At 40.6% G+C, this 24788-nt stretch overlaps 1 protein-coding gene across 2 annotated transcripts in view; it reads left to right on the top strand.

Annotated features, from left to right (window-relative positions):
* The window catches only part of znf385a (zinc finger protein 385A), a 77256-nt gene that overhangs the window by 6997 nt on the left and 45471 nt on the right, over positions 1-24788 (top strand). The window contains exon 1 of one of the 2 annotated variants that reach the window (XM_058409757.1): positions 6208-6718. The exons of the other annotated variant lie outside the window; for it this stretch is intronic. Within the exon in view, the coding sequence (XP_058265740.1) occupies positions 6709-6718 (10 nt within the window). The 5' untranslated portion in view covers positions 6208-6708. Of the gene's footprint in view, positions 1-6207; positions 6719-24788 lie in introns of those variants that run through there. 2 annotated transcript variants of the gene reach the window in all.

Below are 24788 nucleotides of genomic sequence, written 5' to 3'. Positions count from 1 at the left end.
AGTTATGTTATATTCATGCATTTATCCAATCAGGAAGCAGTAAAATGCATAGAATTATGCAGATACACTATATTGCCAAAAGTATTCGCTCACCTGCCTTGACTCGCATATGAACTTAAGTGACATCCCATTCCTAATCCATAGAGTTCAATATGACGTCGGTCCACCCTTTGCAGTTATAACAGCTTCAACTCTTCTGGGAAGGCTGTCCACAAGGTTTAGGAGTGTGTTTATGGGAATTTTTGACCATTCTTCCAGAAACGCATTTGTGAGGTCACACACTGATGTAGGACGAGAAGGTCTGGCTCTCAGTCTCCGCTCTAATTCATCCCAAAGGTGTTCTATCGGGTTGAGGTCAGGACTCTGTGCAGGCCAGTCAAGTTCCTCCACATCAGACTCTGTCATCCATGTCTTTATGGACCTTGCTTTGTGCACTGGTGCACAGTCATGTTGGAAGAGGAAGGGGCCAGCTCCAAACTGTTCCCACAAAGTTGGGAGCATGGAATTGTCCAAAATGTCTTGGTATGCTGAAGCATTCAGAGTTCCTTTCACTGGAACTAAGGGGCCAAGCCCAGCTCCTGAAAAACAACCCCACACCATAATCCCCCCTCCACCAAACTTTACACTTGCCACAATGCAGTCAGACAAGTACCGTTCTCCTGGCAACCGCCAAACCCAGACTCGTCCATCAGATTGCCAGATGGAGAAGCGCGATTCGTCACTCCAGAGAACGCGTCTCCACTGCTCTAGAGTCCAGTGGCGGCGTGCTTTACACCACTGCATCCGACGCTTTGCATTGCACTTGGTGATGTATGGCTTGGATGCAGCTGCTCGGCCATGGAAACCCATTCCATGAAGCTCTCTGCGCACTGTTCTTGAGCTAATCTAAAGGCCACATGAAGTTTGGAGGTCTGTAGCGATTGACTCTGCAGAAAGTTGGCGACCTCTTCGCACTATGCGCCTCAGCATCCGCTGACCCCGCTCCATCAGTTTACGTGGCCTACCACTTCGTGGCTGAGTTGCTGTCGTTCCCAAACACTTCCACGTTCTTATAATACAGCTGACAGTTGACTGTGGAATATTTAGGAGCGAGGAAATTTCACGACTGGATTTGTTGCACAGGTGGCATCCTATCACAGTTCCACACTGGAATTCACTGAGCTCCTGAGAGCGACCCATTCTTTCCCAAATGTTTGTAAAAACAGTCTGCATGCCTAGGTGCTTGATTTTATACACCTGTGGCCATGGAAGTGATTGGAACACCTGATTCTGATTATTTGGATGGGTGAGCGAATACTTTTGGCAATATAGTGTACATGTCCAGAGCTGAAATGTTCACGAAAGAACTCGAATGGGGACAACTTTGACCACTACACTGTTGTTAGTGCCAGATAGGCTGATGTGAGTATTTTAGTAACTGATGATATCCTGAGATTTTCACTTAGAATTTCATTTCATTTCATTGTCTGTACCGCTTATCTTGTCTATCCTCGGGTCACAGGGAGCCTGTGCCTATCTCAGGCATCCTTGGGCATCAAGGCAGGATACATTCTCATTCACTTACACAATTTAGAGACTCCAATCAGCCTAGTAGCATGTCTTTGGGCTGTGGGAGGAAACCCACCAAGCATGGGGAGAACATGCACACACACACGGTGAGACTGGTTACCAGACTGGTTCAGGATGACGGGAAGGTTATAGTAACCCATCACTCTTTACAACCATAGCGAAGAGAGAACACAAAACGCACAACGTTTTTGAACCCTGAAGCTACAACATCAGGTTCTACTTCTCAGGAAATTAAGGAATCTAAATTACTTTGTAATTTTTATTCAGAATTTTTTTTTTTATATATCAGTAAAGCTGCTTTGAGACGATGTCTATTGTTAAAAGCGCTATTCAAATAAATTATTTTCACTGAATTGAACTGAATTAAGGCTGCAGTGGATCCCCAAAACTGTACAGGAAAAGACTAGACTAGAAAACATTGTTCCAGACTTCTTGTGTCTTTGACAAAATACACTAGTATTTGACTCGGAGGTTTTGTTTACAGAAAAGCGTAGTAAAGCAGTGCTGTCAAATACACAGAGACCAAACTAATGGATTTACATGACCGGATACTCAGGCATGGAAAAGACTCTTCCTCTTCTGCCTCTTTCTCTTCTCCGCCTTCTCTGATTAATCCTCCCATCCTCACACCTGTCTGTCGATGCCCACTCGGTCTCTCTGTGACCATATTTGCCTTCTCAACACACACACACACACACACACACACACACTGCACCAGGGGGTGACAGAAGATCCCTGTTCTTGGATTTCACCCTCTCATCATGACATCCATTAAAGTCCTGCTGGGTCCAAAGCCCCAGCGGGTAGACAGCACATTAGCAATCGGCCCATTGAGCTCAACAAGGCCCGGCACTGAATTATTGATACCAACACAACTAATGAGGAAACACGATCACCACTGCTGCTGACACATTGCAGCTTCCACTTCTTAACCCTCCCCAAAACACACACACACACACACACACACACACACACTGATGACACAATCGTCTTTCAGCACACCTGCCTTCCTGCACCTAAGAGAGCAAACAGAGAGGCTGGCTAAAGTCGAGGGCATCTGATAACACTTCTGTGTCTTTCTGCAGGGGTGGAAAATGGCCTATTGTTCATAGATCACCTGCTCTGGGGCAAAATTTTCAGAAAATGCTTTAAAACTTATCTTTCTTTCTAAACTTTTAACTGGATGGTCACCAGTATGAATTTTGTCTACAGCTAGTTGTTCTTTTGACCGGATTGCCAGGAATAATATGATAATAAATAATAATTACTCCATTAGCATTTTGTAATTTATTCGCTAGGTTAAAGAGAAGAACAAAATCTAACTTAATACTTATTTCAAACAACGATCTAAGTGCTGCTGTTTCTTTAACAATCAATATTTATTGACTCAGTTAGAAACGCATCTTTAAAAGATTAAAACAATCGCCTCTATTATGTTATATTTTGTTTATTTTCTGTATTTTTATTTTTTAAAATTTTATGCCATTTGTTTACTTTTATGTCTGTTCCTGTCATCTTTTATTTTATTTTGTGATTCCATTTATTAATTTATATTACTTTCTTAACTACTTGATTGTACAGCACTTTGTTTATTATCAGTACAACCCTCTATTCATCAGGTTATTACAAATTCAGCTTTTTAGTAAACAAACCCACACTTTTTAAAAAAAAAAACCCATATATTATTGAAGAATGATCATTACTGTGTAAGAAAATGGTTATAATTTTGGAACTGATTACAGAAATACTCCAGCATTTTCACCTGAATCTCAGTCTCCCATATCTGTAATGTATGAGTGTTTAGCACAGATAATAATTGCAACACATTTCACAACACAACACATTACTTTCCTTTTATTGGAAAGTAACTGTTCAACTGTTTGAGGGAACAGTAAACATTTTTTGTGAAGCTTATTCCTGACATAACACTTTGATCAGTTCTGCAGTGAAAGGTCTTGGTAAATTAAGGTTGAAATCTGTATCATTAGTTTCAGAGATTCAGAGATGGCGTTTCTTTTTCAGTCAGTGTAACTCACAGTAAGTAAGTAAGTAAGTAAGTAAAGGAAGTGGCTCGGTTTTGACATGACGGCAAACAGATTCCACAAAACCATATGGTAAAAAATATGTAATTGAATTGCTTTCACTGTATCACTATAACTATATCATATAGGATATTCGTTCTGTATAAGATCAGTTGCAATTGTTGTTTTGATTATGCATTACATAATTGCGTGCTTCTAAAATGTTTTAATTTACATTTCTGGCATTTGGCAGGCGCCCTTATCCAGAGTGACTTACAGTTTTGTCTCATTTTATAAAAGTGAGCAATTGAGGGTTAAGAGCCTTGCTCAGTGGCCCAGCAGTGGCCACTTGGTGGACCTGGGATTCAAACTGATTGCTAGTCCAGCACCTTAAACACTAGGCTACTACATCCCCATTTTATGACTGTTAGGTTTAAATTACAATTGAGTTTTGAGGAAAATATCAAGTTTCTCTTCTCTTTTTGCCCTAAACATCAGGGGTATACAAATACAAATAAAAGTATCAGGGGTATACAAATACAAATAAAAGTATAGGTGCAATACTATTTACTTACAGGGCCAGATAAGCAACTAATATATATATACATATATATATATATATATATATATATATATATATATATGCAAAACAAGTCATTCCCTGTCTTGATGAGCTGAATGATAAATAATTTGCATAAACTGCACAACAAACTACAACAAATGATCTGCTACAGAAACTGCAGTGGTTCATCTTTACGTCACTAGAGGCTGTGCACTACAGTGTCATTAGTTAGTGTGTATTCAGTGCTTGGTTAGATCTACAGAAAAAAATTCGCTGAGCAGGCTGTGGTTCACCAGTTGCCGATCCCTGGCATAAGGAAACATGTTTTTAAAGGCCTGGTTGTAACATGCAGCAGTATTTCGTTAACGCGAACATGTTCCTTTTTGTAATAACAGAGTAATTACATAGAGATATAAAAAACAACAACAACAAAGTTTAATATAAAGTCTAACCCAAGTTGCCTTTGTGCAAGCTGAAGCAGGTGTGGATCGACCTGCGATTGCAGGAGGTGGAAAGGCCAATCCAAGCTGCTATGACATATCCTTTTGTCAAAGCTCTGATAAAGAGCACTTAATAAATCCCGGGGACCGTGAGTGCACGCTCATTTAAGACCTGTGAGAGAGCTTTCTCATAGTTCTCATTCTCTGGAGCTGACATTTGCCCTGGAAACAGTGCTGTTTGCTCAGGTGATGGTGTACAGTATGAGCAATGTCTGGTATCAGATGACAGCGTGGACACACGGGTGGGTGTGCTTCTGTGTACACGTGTTTTGTGTTTTGCGTGCGCGTTTACTTGTGTAGACGTGCTATTATGTTGTTATGTCAGTAGACATACTGTAATGCACACAAAATGGCTGTGTCTTTTGTCTCTCTCTCTCTCTCTCTCTCTCTGTCTCTCTCTCTCTCTCTCTCTCTCTGTCTCTCACCCTTATGTGCTGTGTACTGGGCTATTATGAGTGTCAGCTGGCCTCTTTAGTATTCCCTTCACTACTCACTGACTCACTGCTCAAGCCTGAGACAAGGAAAAGGAGAAGGGGTGAATAGGGAAAAATGAGAAACTAGATAAAAGACATTTTACCCCATCTTCCGGTTTTGTGTGTGCCTTTTTATATGTCTTTGCAAAGCATTGAGTGAGTATCTGTCCTCTTTTAAGTGCCAACACAAACCATAGATGGTCTATTTACAGAGCTTTACGAGCCCCATTCAATCCAGGAAACAGTTTTTTGATATTCATTAAACTGAGTTATTGCAGCTAATTACCGCTCATCTTGCTTATGTTTTTCTTCTTGTTCCTCGCTGTTTGTTTCTTTCAATCTCTCTGTTTCATTTCCCCCCAAGTCTTTTTTTCCCCATCACTCCACGTCACCTCATTCCTCTGTCAGTTTGGATTTAGTATAATCTCTTTCAGCTCCTCTGCCCTGTCACCTTCTATTCCATCTCTTGTTTTCCTCTAGCATCCCCCCACCCCCCGTCTTCCCCCCCCCTGCCCCTTACCCAAAATTTCATCTAGTGTATGAGCTGAAAGACTTCGAAGCAGGAAGTGTAATCCTGCACACAAAGAAGGATGCAGCTAGAACTAGCGAACGAGATCTGGACAGCGGATGGACGGTAATCCCCTTTTTCAAGTCCTCTGTCACATGGAGTCAGAGAGGAGAGGGAGCAGGCTGGCGGATGAATGAGAGCAGAATGGGGATGGGGGGGGTGTCATGAGAGTTACCCTGAATTCTATAAACAGTTAGATGATGAACTGGTGAGAGCGAGAGAAGGAGATGGAGGATGAGAGAAACAAGGAGAAGGGGACGATGGCGTTCTGGGTCCAATGCTGTCTCCTGCATGCTTCCCACTCTGCGGAATGACAAGCGGCTGCTGCCTTTTCCGGATTGGCTGGGAAAGCCTCCAATCAGCGTGCAGGCATGTAAGGTGCCTTTAGGTTATACCCAACCCCAAAACAAGAAGGAGGGAGAAAGAGAGAGAGAGCGAGAGAGAGAGAGAGATAGAGAGAGGGGGGGATCTGAACAGAGCAGAGCTGAGCAGAGGAGAACAGGCACCAGCTTGACAGTGTTACTAAGGCATTTTGTCCACACTCTCTGATGAATGGCGCTGTTGAAGGGAAATAGCTAATCAGCCGTCTGTAGGGACACATTATCCATCCGGCTTTCGACTTCCCTGGATGTAACTCACTCACTGACTGGAGCTCTGCTGTGTCTTCACCACCCTCTCAAATGCCCCTCCCCTATGTCTAACTAACTGCCCTCCATCTCACCTGAGAGGAGCAGAAGACCTGTAACAACCCCCACCCCCCAAACATACTACCACCTCTCCTCCTCCTCCTCCTCCTCCTCCTCTCTACTGTTCACCTGGACAGAGCAGGCACAAGACAAGCGACACACGATGGACTGCAGCTATGCTCTCAGCACTCAGATAGTGTTTGCTGCTTGATCTGCCTCTTTTTTTTCGGCGAGGAGAGGAAAAGAGGAGCGCAGAGAAGAATTTGGAATCAGGCTCTCCAGGAGCGTCACAGAAGTCAGCGGGGAAGAAGCCGGCCAAGTTTGTCAGGATGATTTTGGGTAAGTTTCCTCTGGATATTTTTCTTGAGGTTCAACACTGTTATTGCACGCTTCAAATCCTTTCACGGTTTAAATGCATAGCGCTATGATTCTATCTCTCTCTATCTCTGAGTGTTTCTCTCTCTCTCTCTCTCTCTCAAACACACACATGCACACACTCGTTCACTGTCTGATTGAATAATTCTACAGTGTGTGATAAGAGTGGCAGGGTGCTTGGTCCCCTGGGCTGTTTTCTTTAGGGTGAATGTGTTCTGGCAGTAAAGGTCATTGAGCTTGCGCTAAAATTTGGAGGTTGTGTTATCTGGTTACACGTTAAAAATACCAAGGAATGTACCATCATAAATATTTGAATAACTTCCATAATTGTGCATCATATTTACGGCTTCATTCCAGTTTAAAATGAGAGCTGCTGTGTTATTCATTTTACGACCATAACCAGCTTACACGTTTGATCTACATAAAATGACTGACAGTTTATTACGTATACCTAATATAGTAAATGTATAGCACTGACATGCTGGTTAATCGTATCCTGGCGCACTACTGAGTGGTTGGTTGAGATATTTTGCTAGAAGTTTCTACCTGATTTGTAAGCTGAGATGTATATGGAACTCCAGCTCGCTGCATCGGTGTGAACTCGTACTCCCTGACTCATACTCTTGCATAAAACATGCATAATAATTATGCAAATCATATGCTATGGCCTTCACAAGTCACCAGATCTCAAGCCAAGTGAACACTTATGGGAGATTTTGGAGCAAAAAGGTTAGACAGGATTATCATCACATCAAAACAACAACTGAGGGAATAGCTTTCTGGAGAGTTCATTCTTCAGTACGGTTCCAGACACATGTACTGTAACGTGTAGATTCTTTCGCTTTCTTTTTCGTAGATTTGTTTTTTTTGTTGCTCAACACCAACTTTTTCCCCTTTAATTTGTAAGCTATATGTATATAATGATTCCGAAACACTTTGCTGGAAAGATATTTGAATCCCTGTAAACTTTCCCACAGTTTTGAACACCTCTCCATTTATTACTGATGTGTTCTGTGGTTACAGAATCGATGCTTCTTCATATATATTTCATACAGTATTACATCTACAGTAAACCAGTATGATTATTGATCCGCAGCACCACTGTCACTTAGGATTCTTTAGCTTACTTAAATAAAACGATCTCATTCACAGTTTTTTTTTTCGTTTTTTTTAATGATTTATTCCTTCACTTGAGACAGCTGTGGGTGTGTTGGTGGTTTGTCCAGGCCTGTACGAGTCAATGCTGGATCAGTATGTTGTTCTGTTCTGGCTTTATTCTATTGTTGTGTGTCTGCACCGGTGCAGGCCGCTTTACTTCACGCATGCCTGGACTGATTCAGCAGTGACGCTGTTACTTTCCGCAGGGCATGATTTTCAGAGAGCTGTCTATAATGATTATAGGGTTTGTGATGTGGTGTGTTTGAGACCGAGATGATCACAAAGAGACAAAGTCCTCTGCTTTACTTGGTGTTAAGGGCAGGTGTTTGCTCAGTAATGGTAAGTTCCGGTCCTGTGTTTATGTGTTGACCTGGAAGTGTCCCTGCTCTATTAGGATTTCTGTGCTAATATGTTTTCTCAATGACCAGCATCGGCTTTGTTATAACACCTTTAGTTCAGTTTTCCATTCAGGTTTTTTACAGTGTGTGTGTTACAGTTTTGAATATATGTGTGCGTCTGCTCTTGATGCTAGGGTGCAGAACCTGCCTCATTTAACTCGCAGATCCACTCCACACACCGCCAGACGCAGAGGAGGCATTAGTGACTAGAGAGATGTGTTAATAGCATCATTAACCCTCTAATAACAGCTGTCCTCCTACAAGCTAATCACTCAGCATCGCTTCTCGCTGCATCTTACACTTATTTTTACTCCGGTCTAGGTGATACTGTATAATTAGTGTTTAGCTAATACACACACACGCATACATTAACACGTAGAGTATATAAACCATAGTGGTTATATTGCAAGGGATTTTCGAACTGATGCATCCAGGGGCATTCCAATATTTCAAGATTTCATTACAGGAAGTGATGTGCTCCTTATCTGAATTTGTACCTTTTGTGTTCCTGCCTTTGTGATTTATGTTCTGCTGTTTGCCTGACGCTTTGGCGCGCTGCTATTCCCTCAGAGGCTCTTGTCATTGCGATGACCTTTAGAATGCCGACGCAGTCAGATCTCCTCCGCTGTGCCTTTTCACACTCCACTAAATACAAATGACCTCACACACACACACACACACACACACACACACGGTCTAACGGTGCACTTGGGATATGACAATGAATTTCTTAAATACGGTCTCTTTTGACTCTATTGATTACTAATATACACATGCATGAGTGTGTGTGTGTGTCTACTCATCGTCTGCATGCATTTAAAATGACCTTGAATAAATCCCCCCGTTAATCCTTTCCCTCTTCTCCATTTCACCGTCACACTCATTTTTCTGTTTTTCTCTGAAAAATGAGCAGGATGAGAAAGTTGGCTTGCTTGATTGGTATGAAAGTGTCAAGTTTGATAAAGGGACTTAAATTCACTGCAGCGTGGCTTTCCCGGAAAACTCACTTCCTTTCACTCACACTATATCTCTCTCGCTGTCTTTCTTTTTTTTTTTCCTGTCTGAATTCAACTCAAATCCAACACTGAATTGCCATTTTATTAGCTTACATCTTAGCTATAGCAATTAGCTATAGATTTCATCTTCTCACCTTATAGGTCACTGTGTAAATGCACAGTAGATCGTATGTGGATGATTTATCAGTGCCTTTCTTCCAGTGGAAAGCACACCACAGGAAGGTGGTTCCCAGGGTATTTGACCACCTTAGAGGTGTACTGATAGAGATAAGAGCTAATGGTTAAACGTAAAGAATTTGTTGTCATCCTGTAGCCTCTGGTGGACTGCGGTCTAGATGCAGATCCAGCACAGTATTTAGGATACTGTCGCAGAACTGGTGCAGTTACTGGTGGCAGTACTACGATTTTCTACTCAGATTTATGTCAGTTATTAAGCTGAAGCCAGCTCATCAGACCAGAGACTAGTTACACGGCTAGAGGTGTCACACATAGGTGACAAAGTGCATTTTTCTTAACGGTTTCGAGTCCATAGTCATTAACGAGTTATCACCACAGTATGAACACTTTAAATGAATATGTTTTGTTTCATAGTGATCATTACTCATGGCATTAAAAGCTGATTCTTGTCACTTTTAAGGCATGATAGATGTTTATTCTTTGTAAGCAAGGAATATTATGTGACTGTACTGTTTTCATCAGTGTCTCAGTTAGGCGTTTAAAAAATCCCTACACACACACACACACAGAGCATGCCTGAGAATTCTCCTCTAAACCCAGATCCACCTTTTACTTCTGCATATGCTGCACAATGGACTGCTCAGCGATTGCAGTGAGAGAAGAAGTCAAAGTTTTAAATAAAGAATCAGCTGCTTTGATCGTGAGAAAGAATTTGTTTTTGTGGCGTTTCGGCGCACTGCCCAGGTTCAAGTGTTGTGTTATCTGTCTTTCTGTCTATTTGTCTCTGAGATTTTATGTTCATTGCAGACACATCGGTCTCTGTAATGCCTGTTGCTTGTCTGTTCACCTATCTATCACACCTCTCTTCTGAACCCTGCTGTTTCCCATCTCTCTCTCTCTCTCTCTCTCAGTCTGTACCATCAGCTTTCTGTGGAGGTCAGACAAGAAAGCAACAAAAGTGTGTTTTTTGTTCAGTAAGCTCCCCCCCCCCTTCCTTCTGTCCCTTCTCTTTGTTTTATCCTGACACAGCAATTATGAATTCTGCTCACAAAACCTGACTACAGCTCAGCCTGCTCATCTACATGGCCAAGTCTCAACTCAAATTTAACACAGATATAGATCCTTACATTCATACGTTTGGCGCAAGCTTCGAAAAGTATTATTATTCAAATTACGCTCCGGCCAGCAAATCTCCTTACTGCATATTAGAAGACTTTCTGTTGTGTATTCATTTCTGACATCATCTCTCAGCAGAATTATGTTTCGTATGTAGTCCCGACAACTAGATCTGAGGAGAATGGAGTTTGCTTGCTCTTACTCTGCATAATCCTGCGTAATAAATATGAGGGGTTTTTTTGTTGTTGTTGTTTGCATCTGCTTCTCATATTCATGCACATTCATGCTTGGTTTAATATGCAGCTCACCCAAGGTGGGCTTCAACTTCCTGTTTCTGGATGGAATAAATTACTGTAGACACTGGTTCTTATTCTGTAATTAATGCCAGTGCAAAGAATCGCTGATTTGCTCTATAATCAAACTGTCAATTCAGCGAATATGAGGGAATAAATTAGAGTGAGAAATAAACGAGAAAGAAAACGCATGTTTACTATTCTAGACAGTCACTATTTTTTATATAAAATAATGTTATTCATTCATGCTTATTCATTCAGAAGTGCTCCCTATGCATTTAAATGGAATCAGCAGTAGTGATTATTTTCATTTCGTTTGCTTCAAGACTTTAGGGAGTTTGACTTAGATATGAGTTAGGACAGCTTTCTAACATTTCAACTTCACATCCAGGTCATTATGCCATATATAATCATATAGGGTCTTAATTCATACTTATGCCTCTAGGAAAATAAGCCGTACTCAATGCCAGCATGCTAGATTTGGTAATTGGAGGATACTTTATTTGCAAGGGGTGCCAATATTTTTGAGTGGGTCTGAATTAGCTCAAAGTGGAAAAAACAACATCTTATGGGAATAATCAGAGGAAAGGGCCAAAGGGTATCTCTTGATTCACAGAGTAAAATATTTGTTTCAAATAAATCTTGTAGCATCACTGTGTTTCTGTGAGCGAGTGTTACCCATGATCCTCTGCGGTGTCCTTGTTCTTTGTATGTTTTACATCTCGGCTCTTTTGGACAAAGCATTCTTTGTTAGCGTAGTAATGTGTTGCTTATTTTTTATCATTATAATGTGTTACAGCAGCATGTTAGTTTGTGTTTGCTTCAGTTTAGCATTTCTCTGAAGGCTGCTCGAGTTTGTTATCATCCTCGCCAGTTTCTCCCTGATTACTTCAGCTCTGTGGCTAAATATTAGGCTTGTTACTGTATGTCAAGAAGAGTGAGAGTTTTCATCTTTGTCATAAAAGATGAAAGAGAGTGTGCTGTTTTTAACCAGAGATTGCTTCGATAGCATTTTTTTTCAGATGCTTTGTATTAGAACACGCGCGCAGTTTTTGTACTGGTCACTGACGGAGAAATGACTGACCTCTGTTTGTAGTGTACTGGTTACTGTTGTGTTCTGCTAGCAACAGACTCCTCATGTTTTGTTTCATGTTTAAGAGGTTGCAGCATTTAATCAGCATTCTATAATAGAGAGACTGGAAGGAAGGAAGAAAGAAAGAAAGAAAGAAAGAAAGAAAGAAAGAAAGAAAGAAAGGAAGGAAGGAAGGAAGGAAGGAAGGAAGGAAGGAAGGAAGGAAGGAAGAAAGAAAGAAAAAGAAAGAAATGAAGGAATAAAGAAATGAAGGAAGGAAGGAATGAAGGAAGGAAGGAATGAAGGAAGGAAGGAATGAAGGAATAAAGAAATGAAGGAAGGAAGGAAGGAAGGAAGGAAGAAAGAAAGAAAGAAAGAAAGAAAGAAAGAAAGAAAGAAAGAAATGAAGGAATAAAGAAATGAAGGAAGGAAGGAATGAAGGAATAAAGAAATGAAGGAAGGAAGGAAGGAAGGAATGAAGGAAGGAAGGAAGGAAGGAAGGAAGGAAAAAAAGAAATGAAGGAAGAGAAAAAATAAAGAAAGGAAGGAATAAAGAAATGAAGAAAAGAAATAAAAAAATAAAAAAATGAAGGAAGAGAAAAAAGGAAGGGAGGAAGGAAGGAATAAAGGAAGAAAGGAAGGAAGGAAGGAAGGAAGGAAAAAATTAAAGAAATGAAGGAAGGAAAAAAATAAAGAAATGAAGGAAGAAAAAAAATAAAGAAATGATGGAAGATGAAAATAAAGAAATGAAGGAAGAGAAAAAATAAATAAAGGAAGGTATAAAGGAAGGAAGAAAGGACAGAAGGAAGGAAAGAAGGGAAGGAAGGAAGGAAGAAAGAAAGAAAGAAAGAAAGAAAGAAAGAAAGAAAGAAAGAAAGAAAGAAAGAAAGAAAGAAAGAAAGAAAGAAAGAAAGAAAAATAAAGAAATGAAGGAATAAAGAAATGAAGGAAGGAAGGAAGGAAGGAAGGAAGGAAGGAAGGAAGGAAGGAAGGAAAAAAAGAAATGAAGGAAGAGAAAAAATAAAGAAAGGAAGGAATAAAGAAATGAAGGAAAGAAAGAAAAAAATAAAAAAATGAAGGAAGGGAAAAAAGGAAGGGAGGAAGGAAGGAATAAAGGAAGGAAGGAGGGAAGGAAGGAAGGAAAAAAATAAAGAAATGAAGGAAGGAAAAAAATAAAGAAATGAAGGAAGAAAAAAAAATAAAGAAATGATGGAAGATGAAAATAAAGAAACGAAGGAAGAGAAAAAATAAAGGAAGGTATAAAGGAAGGAAGAAAGGACGGAAGGAAGGAAGGAAAGAAAGGAAGGAAGGAAGGAAGGAAGGAAGGAAGGAAGGAAGGAAGAAAGGAAGGAAGGAAGGAAGGAATAAAGAAAGGAAGGAATAAAGAAAGGAAGGAATAAAGAAAGGAAGGAAGGAAGCACATTTCTCAGTCCTCAGTGCTGGTAGAATTGAATGGCTCTCTCTAACCTGTGATAGTCTCTCTCTATCTACACGCTGGCTTCAGAGCTCCATACTCAAATACATTTTGAAGTCTGGCCACATTTCATAGCATTATTAATAACAATCCTTCTGTTTAACTGCCATAATACCATGTGTTTTATAGTGTTGCTTATCTTGTAGGAAGATCTACTGATATTTCTGGCACTGACTGAATACCTTGCCATATTGTAAGCCTTTGACTTCTTAGTGTAATCTTCTCACTGTACTGTCTCACACACCATCTCGCACCTTATGCCTCGCTGGCTGACTGACTGCTGTCTGCGTGTTAGACGTTTGTCAATAGCTGGTGTAATAGACACTAATGAAATGGCAATAAGTGGAGCTTTGGGAGGGAGGAATGTGTTACACAATGTGTGAGGCCTGGGAGGGTGTGCTATACTGTAACACACACACACACACACACAGAGGCCAAGTATTGTGCCTGTCCTGCCTGCATGAGCTCTTTAATGCTTTAAGTGTAGTGCGTATGAGTGCCAGGTGTCCAATAGAGCAGCCAAAGAGCCACATCCTCAGTGGGATCAAATCACATGGAGCATTTACTGCGAGAGGGCACAGTTGTGTATTGTTGTATGTACACACACACTATAAGGGACATTGTGTGAGCGTTGCAGTGTTTGGTCTGGAAAAAAAGGACGCTGTGTTTGCTTTCTGTAGAACAGCTCAGTAAACAAACGGATCATCAGCGCCTGTGACTCAGTGACCGAACAGATAGGTCAGGAGAACGCTTATGAAATATGCCAATCTGGATGGATGATAAACACAGAAGTGCACTGGCGAGCAGTCAGACATATTTATCAGTGATTTTGGACCAAACAGCTGATGAGACGTAATGGCGGAATAAATGATGGCAGTGAAATTTGGGGAAATAATAGATCGTATCCTCGTACAAGGAGATCTAAAAATTGCTCCGTGTTTCCGCGTAGAATTACTGTCTTGTGTCCTAATGGCATTGAGATAAGATTTTTGCAGCATAAAATAAGGAAAAAGATCAAGTCGCACGGAAACCCTGCAAGGTCACTACATGTGGCTATGCAAGAAGGGAAGGAGAGGCAGAAAGGCAGGACAAAAGGAAGAGATATTATAGAGCAGAGCGTTGATCACATGAGCCAAATAGTACATGTTGTGTGCATTTGCTTCGTAAAAATGCAATATGGAGCTAAATGAAAGTCCAAAATACAGGGCAGAATCAATACAAACTGGACGACAAATCCTTTCCAAGCCTGCAGTACGATGAAACATTTCTGAATGTACACGGTCTGACTCACACTTACAAGAGAGCCAGTAGCCAGCAGTGCTGAATAAAATCCTAACAAGAGAGCGAGGCAGAAATGCAATCAAGCATGAACCTAATTTTTCACTTATTTATCATTTTTACTGAGACCACGAATCTACATCGTCCTCTTTGTTTCAGTTTCAGGCTACAGACAATAAAATGTGCATAAAACCTTCCTGGACTGTTTGAAAGATTAAAGTCTTGATTGACATACAGGATGATTTACTAACAAGCTTTACCGAGTGAATTATGAGGGTTAGGCTCAGACCTGCCCTCAGCTCTGTGAGTGCCGCTGCTGAAGATGATGGCATAAATTTACATCGAACTCTTTCTGAACCTGGGCCAGAAAAGCGAGTTGGCTAGCAGGTAGCTTTCTCGCCATCGGCTTGGTGGACCTGTCAGAAGCGTCTGGTATGTACACCTGTCCCCCTCTCCTTCCTGCTTCTCCCGTCTCTCCGCCCTCCTACTGCTGGCTTAGAACAGAGGATGTGAGGGACCATGCAGAGACGTGCCCCAGCCCTGAGGAGAGGGTGTGTGTGCCTTGTGTGTGTGTGTAAGATTGAGAGGTGCTCCAGGATGACAGGGCTAGCCAGGTACACTGGTGCACCAAGAAATTATCCACAACCCAGTGCAGTTTAAAGAGCAATAAATATGGATCAATGACCAAGAACCATGCGGAGATGCGACCAGAAATAATCCTACATTTAGCTATCAGAATAACATATTTACATAATAACATAACATATTTACATAATTACATATCAGGGATTATTTGTCTTTGTATTTGTTAAACCTTTTGCTGCCAAAACAGCCCTGACCCATCATGCACTGTGTATTCTGACACCTTTCTATCAGAACCAGCATTAACTTCTTCAGCAATTTGAGCAACAGTAGCTCGTCTGTTGGAATAGGATCACACGGGCCAGCCTTTGCTCCCCACATGCATCAGTGAGCCTTGGTCACACATGACCCTGTCACCGGTTCACCACTGTTCCTTCCTTGGACCACTTATGATAGATACTGACCACTGCAGACCAGGAACACCCCACAAGAGCTGCAGTTTTGGAGATGCTCTGATCCAGTCGTCTAGCCATCACCTCGTCAAACTCGCTCAAATCCTTATGCTTGCCCATTTTTCCTGCTTCTAACACATTATCTTTGAGGACAAAATGTTCACTTGCTGCCTAATATATCCCACCCACTAACAGGTGCCATGATGAGGAGATCATCAGTGTTATTCAGTTCACCTGTCAGTGGTCATAATGTTATGCCTGATCAGTGTATCTGAAAATAGTATGAAATGTTGGTTATTAATAAATTAGAAATTGTAATCTCTGGCATAGATACAGTATAAGAGAAATAAAATACTTTAGGTTGCACTATTATTAGAAAATCATCATCATCACACTACCTTGTTGTGATGTATTCTTTGTTATAAATGTGTCTAAATCATCGCTGTATGCATCACCAACAAAGATGAATGAAATCTGATTTATATATAAAAACTGATACAGAGAGAGAAATAAACCAGGAAGTGGGACAAACTATCTGCTTTTTCTACAAATGTACTCTGTACTATGATGACAGCAGAAAATTGCCTTTCCAGTTTTCCGAAGCGAAAAAAAAAAGAAAAAAAGAAAATGAAACCGGAAAGTTTTGCATCTCTCTGAGACTTCGAAAATTGAGAATACTCTAAAGACAATGTGGAATTTCATCGAGTCAGCTCGTGTCAAACTGAATGTAACTCGAGTAAACACAACCATAAACTGAAGATGTTTTTGATCGCATTGTTTTATAGCCACATCTTTTCTTGTCTCCTGTTTCCCGAAAGCTTCTAGATGGTTTGCTAAAGTGTTTAGCGAACCTGCTGTGTTGCATCTCTCGTTTATCCACTCCACATGGTGGCTGTTAACACATTTGGTGCATTTCATGATGACAAGCAACAAAGAAATAAGCCATTTCCATAAAATTAGCTTGCGAAATGGAGACGAGGAGCGGCTCTGTAAGCCGAGATGAGAGAAAACCGACGAAGAAAATATGCTCTGAGCCGCAGACTCGTGTTGGGTCTTACTAATCTCAGCAACAGACGTTTATAAAAAAAAAAAAAAAGAAGGTGTGCAGTGAACTGAAGTGTTCTCTGCTTTGCTTCAAAAGTAGAACAAACATCATATATACACTTTAATTGCTCATTCATGCAATTTTCCAATCAGCCAATCATGTAGCAGCAGTGTACAGATACATGTCAATAACAATTAATAAACACCAGAATGGGGATTTTGTTTAAGTTGTCTTTCTTTGTCACATATACATTACTGCACAGTGAAATTCTTTCTTCACATATACCATCCTTGGGGGTTGGGGTCAGAGCACAGGGTCAGTCATGATGCAGCACCCCTGGAGAAGGGTGGGTTTGCTCAAGGGCCCAACGATGGCAGCTTGGTAGTGCTAGGGCTTGAACCCCGATCTTCCGGTTAACAATCCGGAGCCTTAACCACTTGAGCCACCACTGTCCCCTTTTAGCAATAGACTTTGTCACAAAGCAGCTTTACAGGAATATATAAATCCACGATATAAATTCTACATTTTAAATGTAAATTCATCTCTAATAAACAAACCAAAGACAACAGTGGCAAGAAAAAACTCCCAGAGAAAACTCCTGACTCTCTGCAGTGAAAAACAAACCAAAAAAAACATCCACTGAGTAACAGTTGTGTGATCGGTAAGCTCTTCATTAGAAAGGTCACAGGAGAATGGCCAGGCTGGCTCAAGCTAAGGTACAGAAGACTACGGTAACTCAAATAACCACTTTTGCAACCAAGGTGTGCATAAAAGCATCTCAGATTACACGAGTCGCCAATAATTGAAGTAGATGGGCTAAAACAGCAGATCACATTGGGTTCCACTCCTTTCAACCAAGAACAGGAATCTGAGGCTACAGCTCATCTAAGCTGCAGGTCAGTGCTCAGAAGTTGGACTGCAGATCAGAAGGTGGGCCCTTGAGCAAGGCCTTTAACCCTCGACTGCTTAATTGTATAAATGTAAATCGCTCTGGATAAATGCCATAAAATTTAAAAAAAAACATCATGTGGTCTTTCTGTAGATGATTCGATAATTTAGCAGGGGTGTCCCTAATAAAGTGGACAACGGGTGTATTTATTGTGCGATATAGCTAGTGCTGTGCTTCTGTTGTGCTTTTTCCATAAGTAAGTATTTCTGTCCTGGGTGAAAGGAATGATTTGGCTCTGCAGCACCCCAATAATCACAGCACAGACAGTGTCACACATCTTCATTAAAGCATTAGCTGTGGGAGATGGATCCTGCTCTCGTTTTCTCACCCCTCTGCCTCCGCTTCATCCACTCCTTTCTCTCTTCTTGTCACATCCATTTAGACTACTCTCTCACTTTGGACACACAAACACATTAAAACAAAGTTACAATACACCAACACTCAGAGACATCTGCCATCCAAGCTGTACATTTGTGCCCTCGACGTGCATCAGCAGCCCTGCAGGCCGCCGACTCAAGGCAGAACAAATTAAGGTCACAGCAGGCAGTGGACATCTTATAAAATCTGACCTAGACTGGCTCTCTACTACCAACCTGATCTCCTCTAACCACACACCAGATCAACACACAGCTTCACCATGTCATCTGTGTCACTGGGAGACTCTCAGGGGTTATTTATATATAACCCCCAAATCCCGCTAGAGACCAAAATGCCCCTTGTTCTTTGCCCAGTGATGAAAGGTGATGAGTGTGTCTTTGACTATAAAGGACAGAAAATTGGGATGATGAATGCCCAGTGATGTGGTGTGTTATTGCAACGCTGAGTCTGGGCTTTGATATCAGAGAGAGAGAGAGAGGGAGAGAGAGAGAGAGAGAGAGAGAGGGATAGAGGGAGGGAGGTAGAGAGAGAGAGAGAGAGAGAGAATATTGACTCTGAATGGTACGGGATTGGAATGACTCATCCAGCAGCTTTGTGAAGTACCGCTGCTGTGTTTGAGCCTATTTCAGTCACAGCTCTGAGATGTAGTTAATCTACCTCATCTTGAAAGTTTAAGACACTTCCTCAAGAGTGCATGTGTGTTTTCTCAGCATCTATAAGGATCAATGCATTAACAGTGAAATGAAACAAAAACCGAGAAACTGTATCCAGAGAACATACATAGTGAGTGACTATTATACACCTTCACATGGCTTGACTGAGTCTTAGCACCTTTGCTGGAGGTGGATGTGTCAGACAAATCTTCTCTCAAGGGCAGTATCTAATTTTGCCTGAGTTTGCATGGCTATGTAATCCATAGCTGTTAGGAGGATGACCTTCACAGCATGGAGCCTTAGACACCAGGGAGAAAGAGAGAGAGAGAGAGAGAGAGAGAGAGAGGGAAAGGAAGGGGAAGGAAGGGAAAGGAAGGGAGAGGAAAACATTGTCAGTCATAATAATAATGCAATAGAGCCCTTTGGCTGATCTACTGCCTGATGTCTATACTTATCAAAAAAACAACATACAACCCTAAATATAGCTAAATACAAACACAATTTTTCAGAGGGAATAAATCATGAGCTATAAACATATACAAAAAAAGCTACGACAGTTAGTAATAAAGTGCAGTGGTGCACAATGGGACTGAACCAACAAACAAATCAGTAGGTTATTTTTATTTGCAAGTACGTGAAGCATGCAAAACAGTCACGTTATTTAACAATGGCGTACGTTTCATTGTTATTATCGGCCTGATCAGGATCATGGTGGTTTACATTAGTCAAATACTTCTTGACTAATTTTGTTTTTTAAAAATAGGATCAGCTAGATCTCTTAGATTTGATATTTAGTAATAAAAAAAGGTCCTATGCACATCTCTAGCTGAGCTTTGAGTAAATGTCAGCTCAGAATTCACACACCATGCTGACCTGTGCGTCTTTAAGATCCCACTTTTAAATCCGAATACAGATACTGATATGAATATTTAGAGCGCTAAAAAGATACAGATAGCTACACCTTTCAGGTCTGCAGACATCTTTTGATACTGTAATGATACAAGGTAATGAGCGTGTGCTTATCAACGATTCATTCATTTCTAGAGTAAATGTAGCGCGCACGGTGCAAATTCAGCATTTAACAAGGTCTCGGCTCACTTTGGGGGACTTCAATCAGGTCGTATTGTCAGAAGTGCGTACACGTGAGCCATCGTCTTCATCTTTCAAAATCAGTGACCTTTCAAATTGTCTTTATTCAAATGTGTCCTCTGTTCTTTCTGGTTATTGACGTGCCATCCTCCTTATATTATTTCCCTTTTCTTATCTCTCTCTCTCTCACTCTCTCTCAGTCTCTCTGTTTCTCTGTTCACCCTCACCCTTCTCTTTTTTGTCAGAAACAATCAGTGGATTTTCCAACTGACTACCCAGCACTGCCGCAATCACAGACATGGGTAGATCTGTGGAGGGAGGGCAGATAGAGAGAGAGAGAGAGAGAGAGAGAGAAAGAGGAGGAGGAGGAGAATGGCAGAGGAAAGATGGCTGAAAGGAGAAATGAAAGCAAAAAGGGAACTGTTTTGAATTGAAGTCCCTCTCACCAGTGTGTCAAATCTGTCGTTTCCCCCTGCCCTGTGCTGAAATGATTGCACTGCAAAATTGCATTCCATCACTGGGAATAGGGAAGCGAACACACTGTTCATGTCTCCTGCCTGCTGGCTATACACATCTGTCTGGTCATTAGGCTAATTTCACTAGATGTCCTAGGTCCTCCAGCATGGAAGCGTCTTGAATTTTGATGACCAAGGAAAGCCACGCATCCTGCCCACCCAGCTGCATGACCTCTGAGATGAAATAAGCTGTCTGTTTTGCAGCTCCAGAATCGAATCTCAAAATAGCATTGGGACAGGTGAAGACGAGATGGAATATGAGCAAGCAAAAGGGGAAAGTAATGGGGAAAACAGAGAGAGAGAGAGAGAGAGAGGAATAAATGTCTATATATAAATGTATATATGTGTATATATATATATATATATATATATATATATATATATATATATATATATATATATATATATATATATATATATATATATATATATATATATATATATATATATATATATATATATGTGTGTGTGTATATGTATATGTACATTTGTGCATATTGATTATCATAAAATAAAATAAACAGCTGTTTCCACAAAGGCTGAGAAGAGTAACAGATAATGGCAGATAAAATGATCTTTCAGACAACCTTACTAAACTGGATAGAGAGTAGGGACACAAATAAATTATTTGGATTGAACAGATAATGTGTTCTAAACAGATACAGATAAAAATAGGAACCAGAAATCTCAAATGGTTGAGATTAGAGGGGGGCAAGGGAGTGGAAGCAAACAAAAATATCACACCAGCAGGAGCTTTTTATTTTTACACGAGCGAGTGATCAGATATGGATGAGGGTCTATTTCATTCATGCTACTTGTCAAGGCTGCGGTGGTTTCAATTAACCCGTTAATTTGTTTATATTTTGGAAACTAAATTTCTAAGCTGCCATTTCTGTTTGTTTGCAGTGTTTTCGGGTAGAGTGTTAGAGTCCATATTTAATTAATAATAAATAATAAAAAAAGCCCTAATGGAGTGAAAGGTATTTTATTAAAGTTTAGCGCTAATTACAAACATATAAACATTAATAAAATAGCGCAGTGTATCCGGTAAGCCATTGTTATGATGTGAAAAGTCGCCTTGCATCAGAGTGTAAAATATTTGGCTCTTTACTCTTAATCCAGGCTTAATGTAAGGAATTATTGATTTTGTGGCAAGATGAGTGTAGAAAAGGGCAGAGAGAGAGAGAGAGAGAGAGAGAGAGAGAGAGAGAGACGGTCTGCTCAGTACAGTTGGCACAGTCAGAAGACCCCTTTGGTTATCACCTATTAATCTCGCATCAAGGACTATAACTGAGGCCATGCTGAGAGATGTAACGTGAAAGATGCAGAGTCGCGCTTTCAAATGCTGTGACCGCATTACAGGTACCTGTGCCTCAAAAGCAAAAATAATAGCATATGGATCCTTTGTAATCTGTCAGATCAACACAGGTAAACTACCTGAGTATTGTTCACAAGTTAACACTAAAACCTTTCATGAAATACTATTTCTGCTTTCCCCAGAAAACTGATTGTCCTCTGAAATACAACATACAATACATATTTCCTCCATGCTCCCCTTTTGATTCAAGGAAAATCCAAATGACCAGAGCATTGGATATGTTCCTGCATTAACATACTGCCCACGAGGATGCCTTTATTCATACAGTGAACTGAATGGTGTAGTATCATCTGACTGGTCTGAGGTAGGCGTGTTGGAGTATCTTGGACCATGGCAGATTGGTGAGATAGGAGTAAGATCATTTAACATGATTAGAAGAACAGTAAAGTAGTTAGATAGAACTTTGAGGGAATTTTATGTAAGGTTGGACTGGGGTAGAATGGTTGGACTGGGGTAGAATGGTTGGACTGGGGTAAAAGGGTACAACCTAAACATAATTAGGATACTTAGATAAAACCCTGAGGTTAAAATGTGCATCTAGGGGCTAATTTGCTACCTGTTTACCACTAAAGCATTTCACTATCACATTCAACACTCTTTGGTGTACTTCTATTTTACTGTACAGTGGAAAAGGAAATGCTTTTTATTGCTTTTTTACTGCAGTGTATGGATTTCCTTTTACTGTCGGTGTGGACATGCATCTGGTATATAGCATTGTTTGTTTGCTTTCTATCTAATATATCAGTCATCCAGTACATTCTGCTGTGTATGTGTATGTGTAATTTTGTCCTACTGGGAAATATTTAGGTTTAGACAGTGCTTTCCTGAAATCACAGTGGAATAAATAAATAAATATATAAATAAATAAATAAATAAATTAATTAATTAAAAAAAAATAACATTTTCATTCTGGAACCATTTTGAGTTATTCGGTTGGTATTTTTGGTCATAATGAATGAACTTAATAAAGAAACTGAATTTATTTTCAGTTTTTGTTTTTAGTTTAGCATTAATTTTTAATCTCTGACACATCAAATTTCTATTTATTCATTTTTCATTGGATTGGACTGGGTAGTATTTTGAATCATATTGGACTAGGGAGGGTGATTAGACTGGGTTGGGCTGTGTGTGATGTTTGGAGTGGTTAAGGATGGCTTAGCTGGAGTTAGTTGGGGGTATGATGCTTTAGACTGGGGTAGAAAATTTAGACGTTGGGTAGTATGGATGGACTGGGAAAGACTGTAGGATGCTTTGATTGTATTGGACTTGTTAGGTGAAGATGGTTGAAGGATGGTTGGCATGAATTAGACTGATGTGTGGAATAGATTAAATATAATAGTTTCACTAGGATTTGGAATGGTTGCGTTGGAAGGGAGAAGGATGGGTTGGATTGGTTTAGACTGGTATCAGTATTTAGTGCAATGACTGGACAGAGTTGGAAACAGGTAGAATGAATTGGTCTTTACTGTTTCTCCTCACACCTCTCAGAAATGCTCCAGATGAACCAGCTGATAGACAAACTCAAGCACCAGTGAACCCAGCAAAAGTTTATCGGTCCATTATCGGGGGTTATGGAGAAGACATAAGCATAAGAGAAAGTGAGATGTAGAGTGGAGAAAAGGGGAGAGATGGAGCGGATGTAGAGGAAGAAGAAGAAAAGAGGGAGGGCTGATATGGGATGCAGGGCACGTGGCGGCTGGATAACCATCTTTTCTGCAGCTTTTCTCTACACTGTGTTTGCTCAATCATCATTTACTGCAGAGGCTCAAAGATAGAGTTAGAGAAAGAGTGCAGGGAACTGAAAAGGGGTGGGGGGGAGGTTTGTGACGCAGAAAGGATGAAGAGTTTGAACCAAAAGAATGGGGGGGTCCGGATATGCAGGCAGGCAGTGAGCACTGCTGCAGAGCTGACGCAGAGAGCCAGGTGTGTGTGTGTGTGTGTGTGTGTTTGTGTGTGTGTTTGTCGTGGAGGCAACAACAACCACGCAGTATTTGTCAGGAGAGCTGTTTCAATGTGTCTGTTGTGCTCTACTGGGTCCAGGCTTAGTAACTAGACCACCTTGTGCAGTCTTGTTTAATAGTCTGGTCTGAATACCACAACAACACACCATCACTGAAATGGAAAACCATTACAAGATATAGATAGATAGATAGATAGATAGATAGATAGATAGATAGATAGATAGATAGATAGATAGATAGATAGATAGATAGATAGATAGATAGATAGATAGATAGATAGATAGATAGAGGTAATACCTATGTGTGTGTGGTTTGTTTTATAACTATAATGAACTATGTGCTCTCCTCTCTGTTTTCAGTACTGAGCAATTACTCAGATGATATCAGCTGCCAGTCAGCAGCTCACAGATGAAGTCCTGACTCTTTTACATGCTAATACAATGCCACATTCAATCAGGCGTTTGTATAGGAGAGGGAGGGCAGTGCACTCATTAAAAAAAAAGAAATCCTAACAACAAGAAGAGAATCAGCATCAGTTCGTTGCTCTCTCTCTCTTAGTCAAACTCATTTCCACTGCTCTTAGGAGACCTGCTTGAGACGAAGAAAGGGGGGAGAAGAAAAGAAATTAAGCGTGTGATGGAGTCTGGGTGTAAACAAAGACAGGGTGCTTACTCAGTGTTCGATCTCTATTTTGTCCTTTTTGTCCTATCCCTGTGGAGCTACCCACCTTTTTTTTAATTTTATTTTACTTTTTATTTATTTTTTTAAGTCGGCTTATGTAACGAGTGTGCCAGCATGCATCTCTAATATGTTTGCATACACTGCTGCAGTTGTTCTGGCTTCATGGCTCAGCATGTGTGCGGTGGGAAGGGAGAAAGAGAATGCATATACGCTCAAGGTTAAATGAGAACGTTATCCTCGTGGGGGGTGAGGATCTGTTTTTTAGCGGGTATAAAAAAGCATAGGGAAGGTCTATTTATAGACTATTGCCTTCTGCTAAGAGCCGTGTCTTAATGGAAGTGAAACGCAAACTCCAGGCTCATATGCGCA

The sequence above is a fragment of the Hemibagrus wyckioides genome, linkage group LG15 (genome assembly GCF_019097595.1).
Source record: "Hemibagrus wyckioides isolate EC202008001 linkage group LG15, SWU_Hwy_1.0, whole genome shotgun sequence".
NCBI classification, from domain to species: domain Eukaryota; kingdom Metazoa; phylum Chordata; class Actinopteri; order Siluriformes; family Bagridae; genus Hemibagrus; species Hemibagrus wyckioides.
This window is presented reverse-complemented; position numbering and strand designations above follow the sequence as displayed.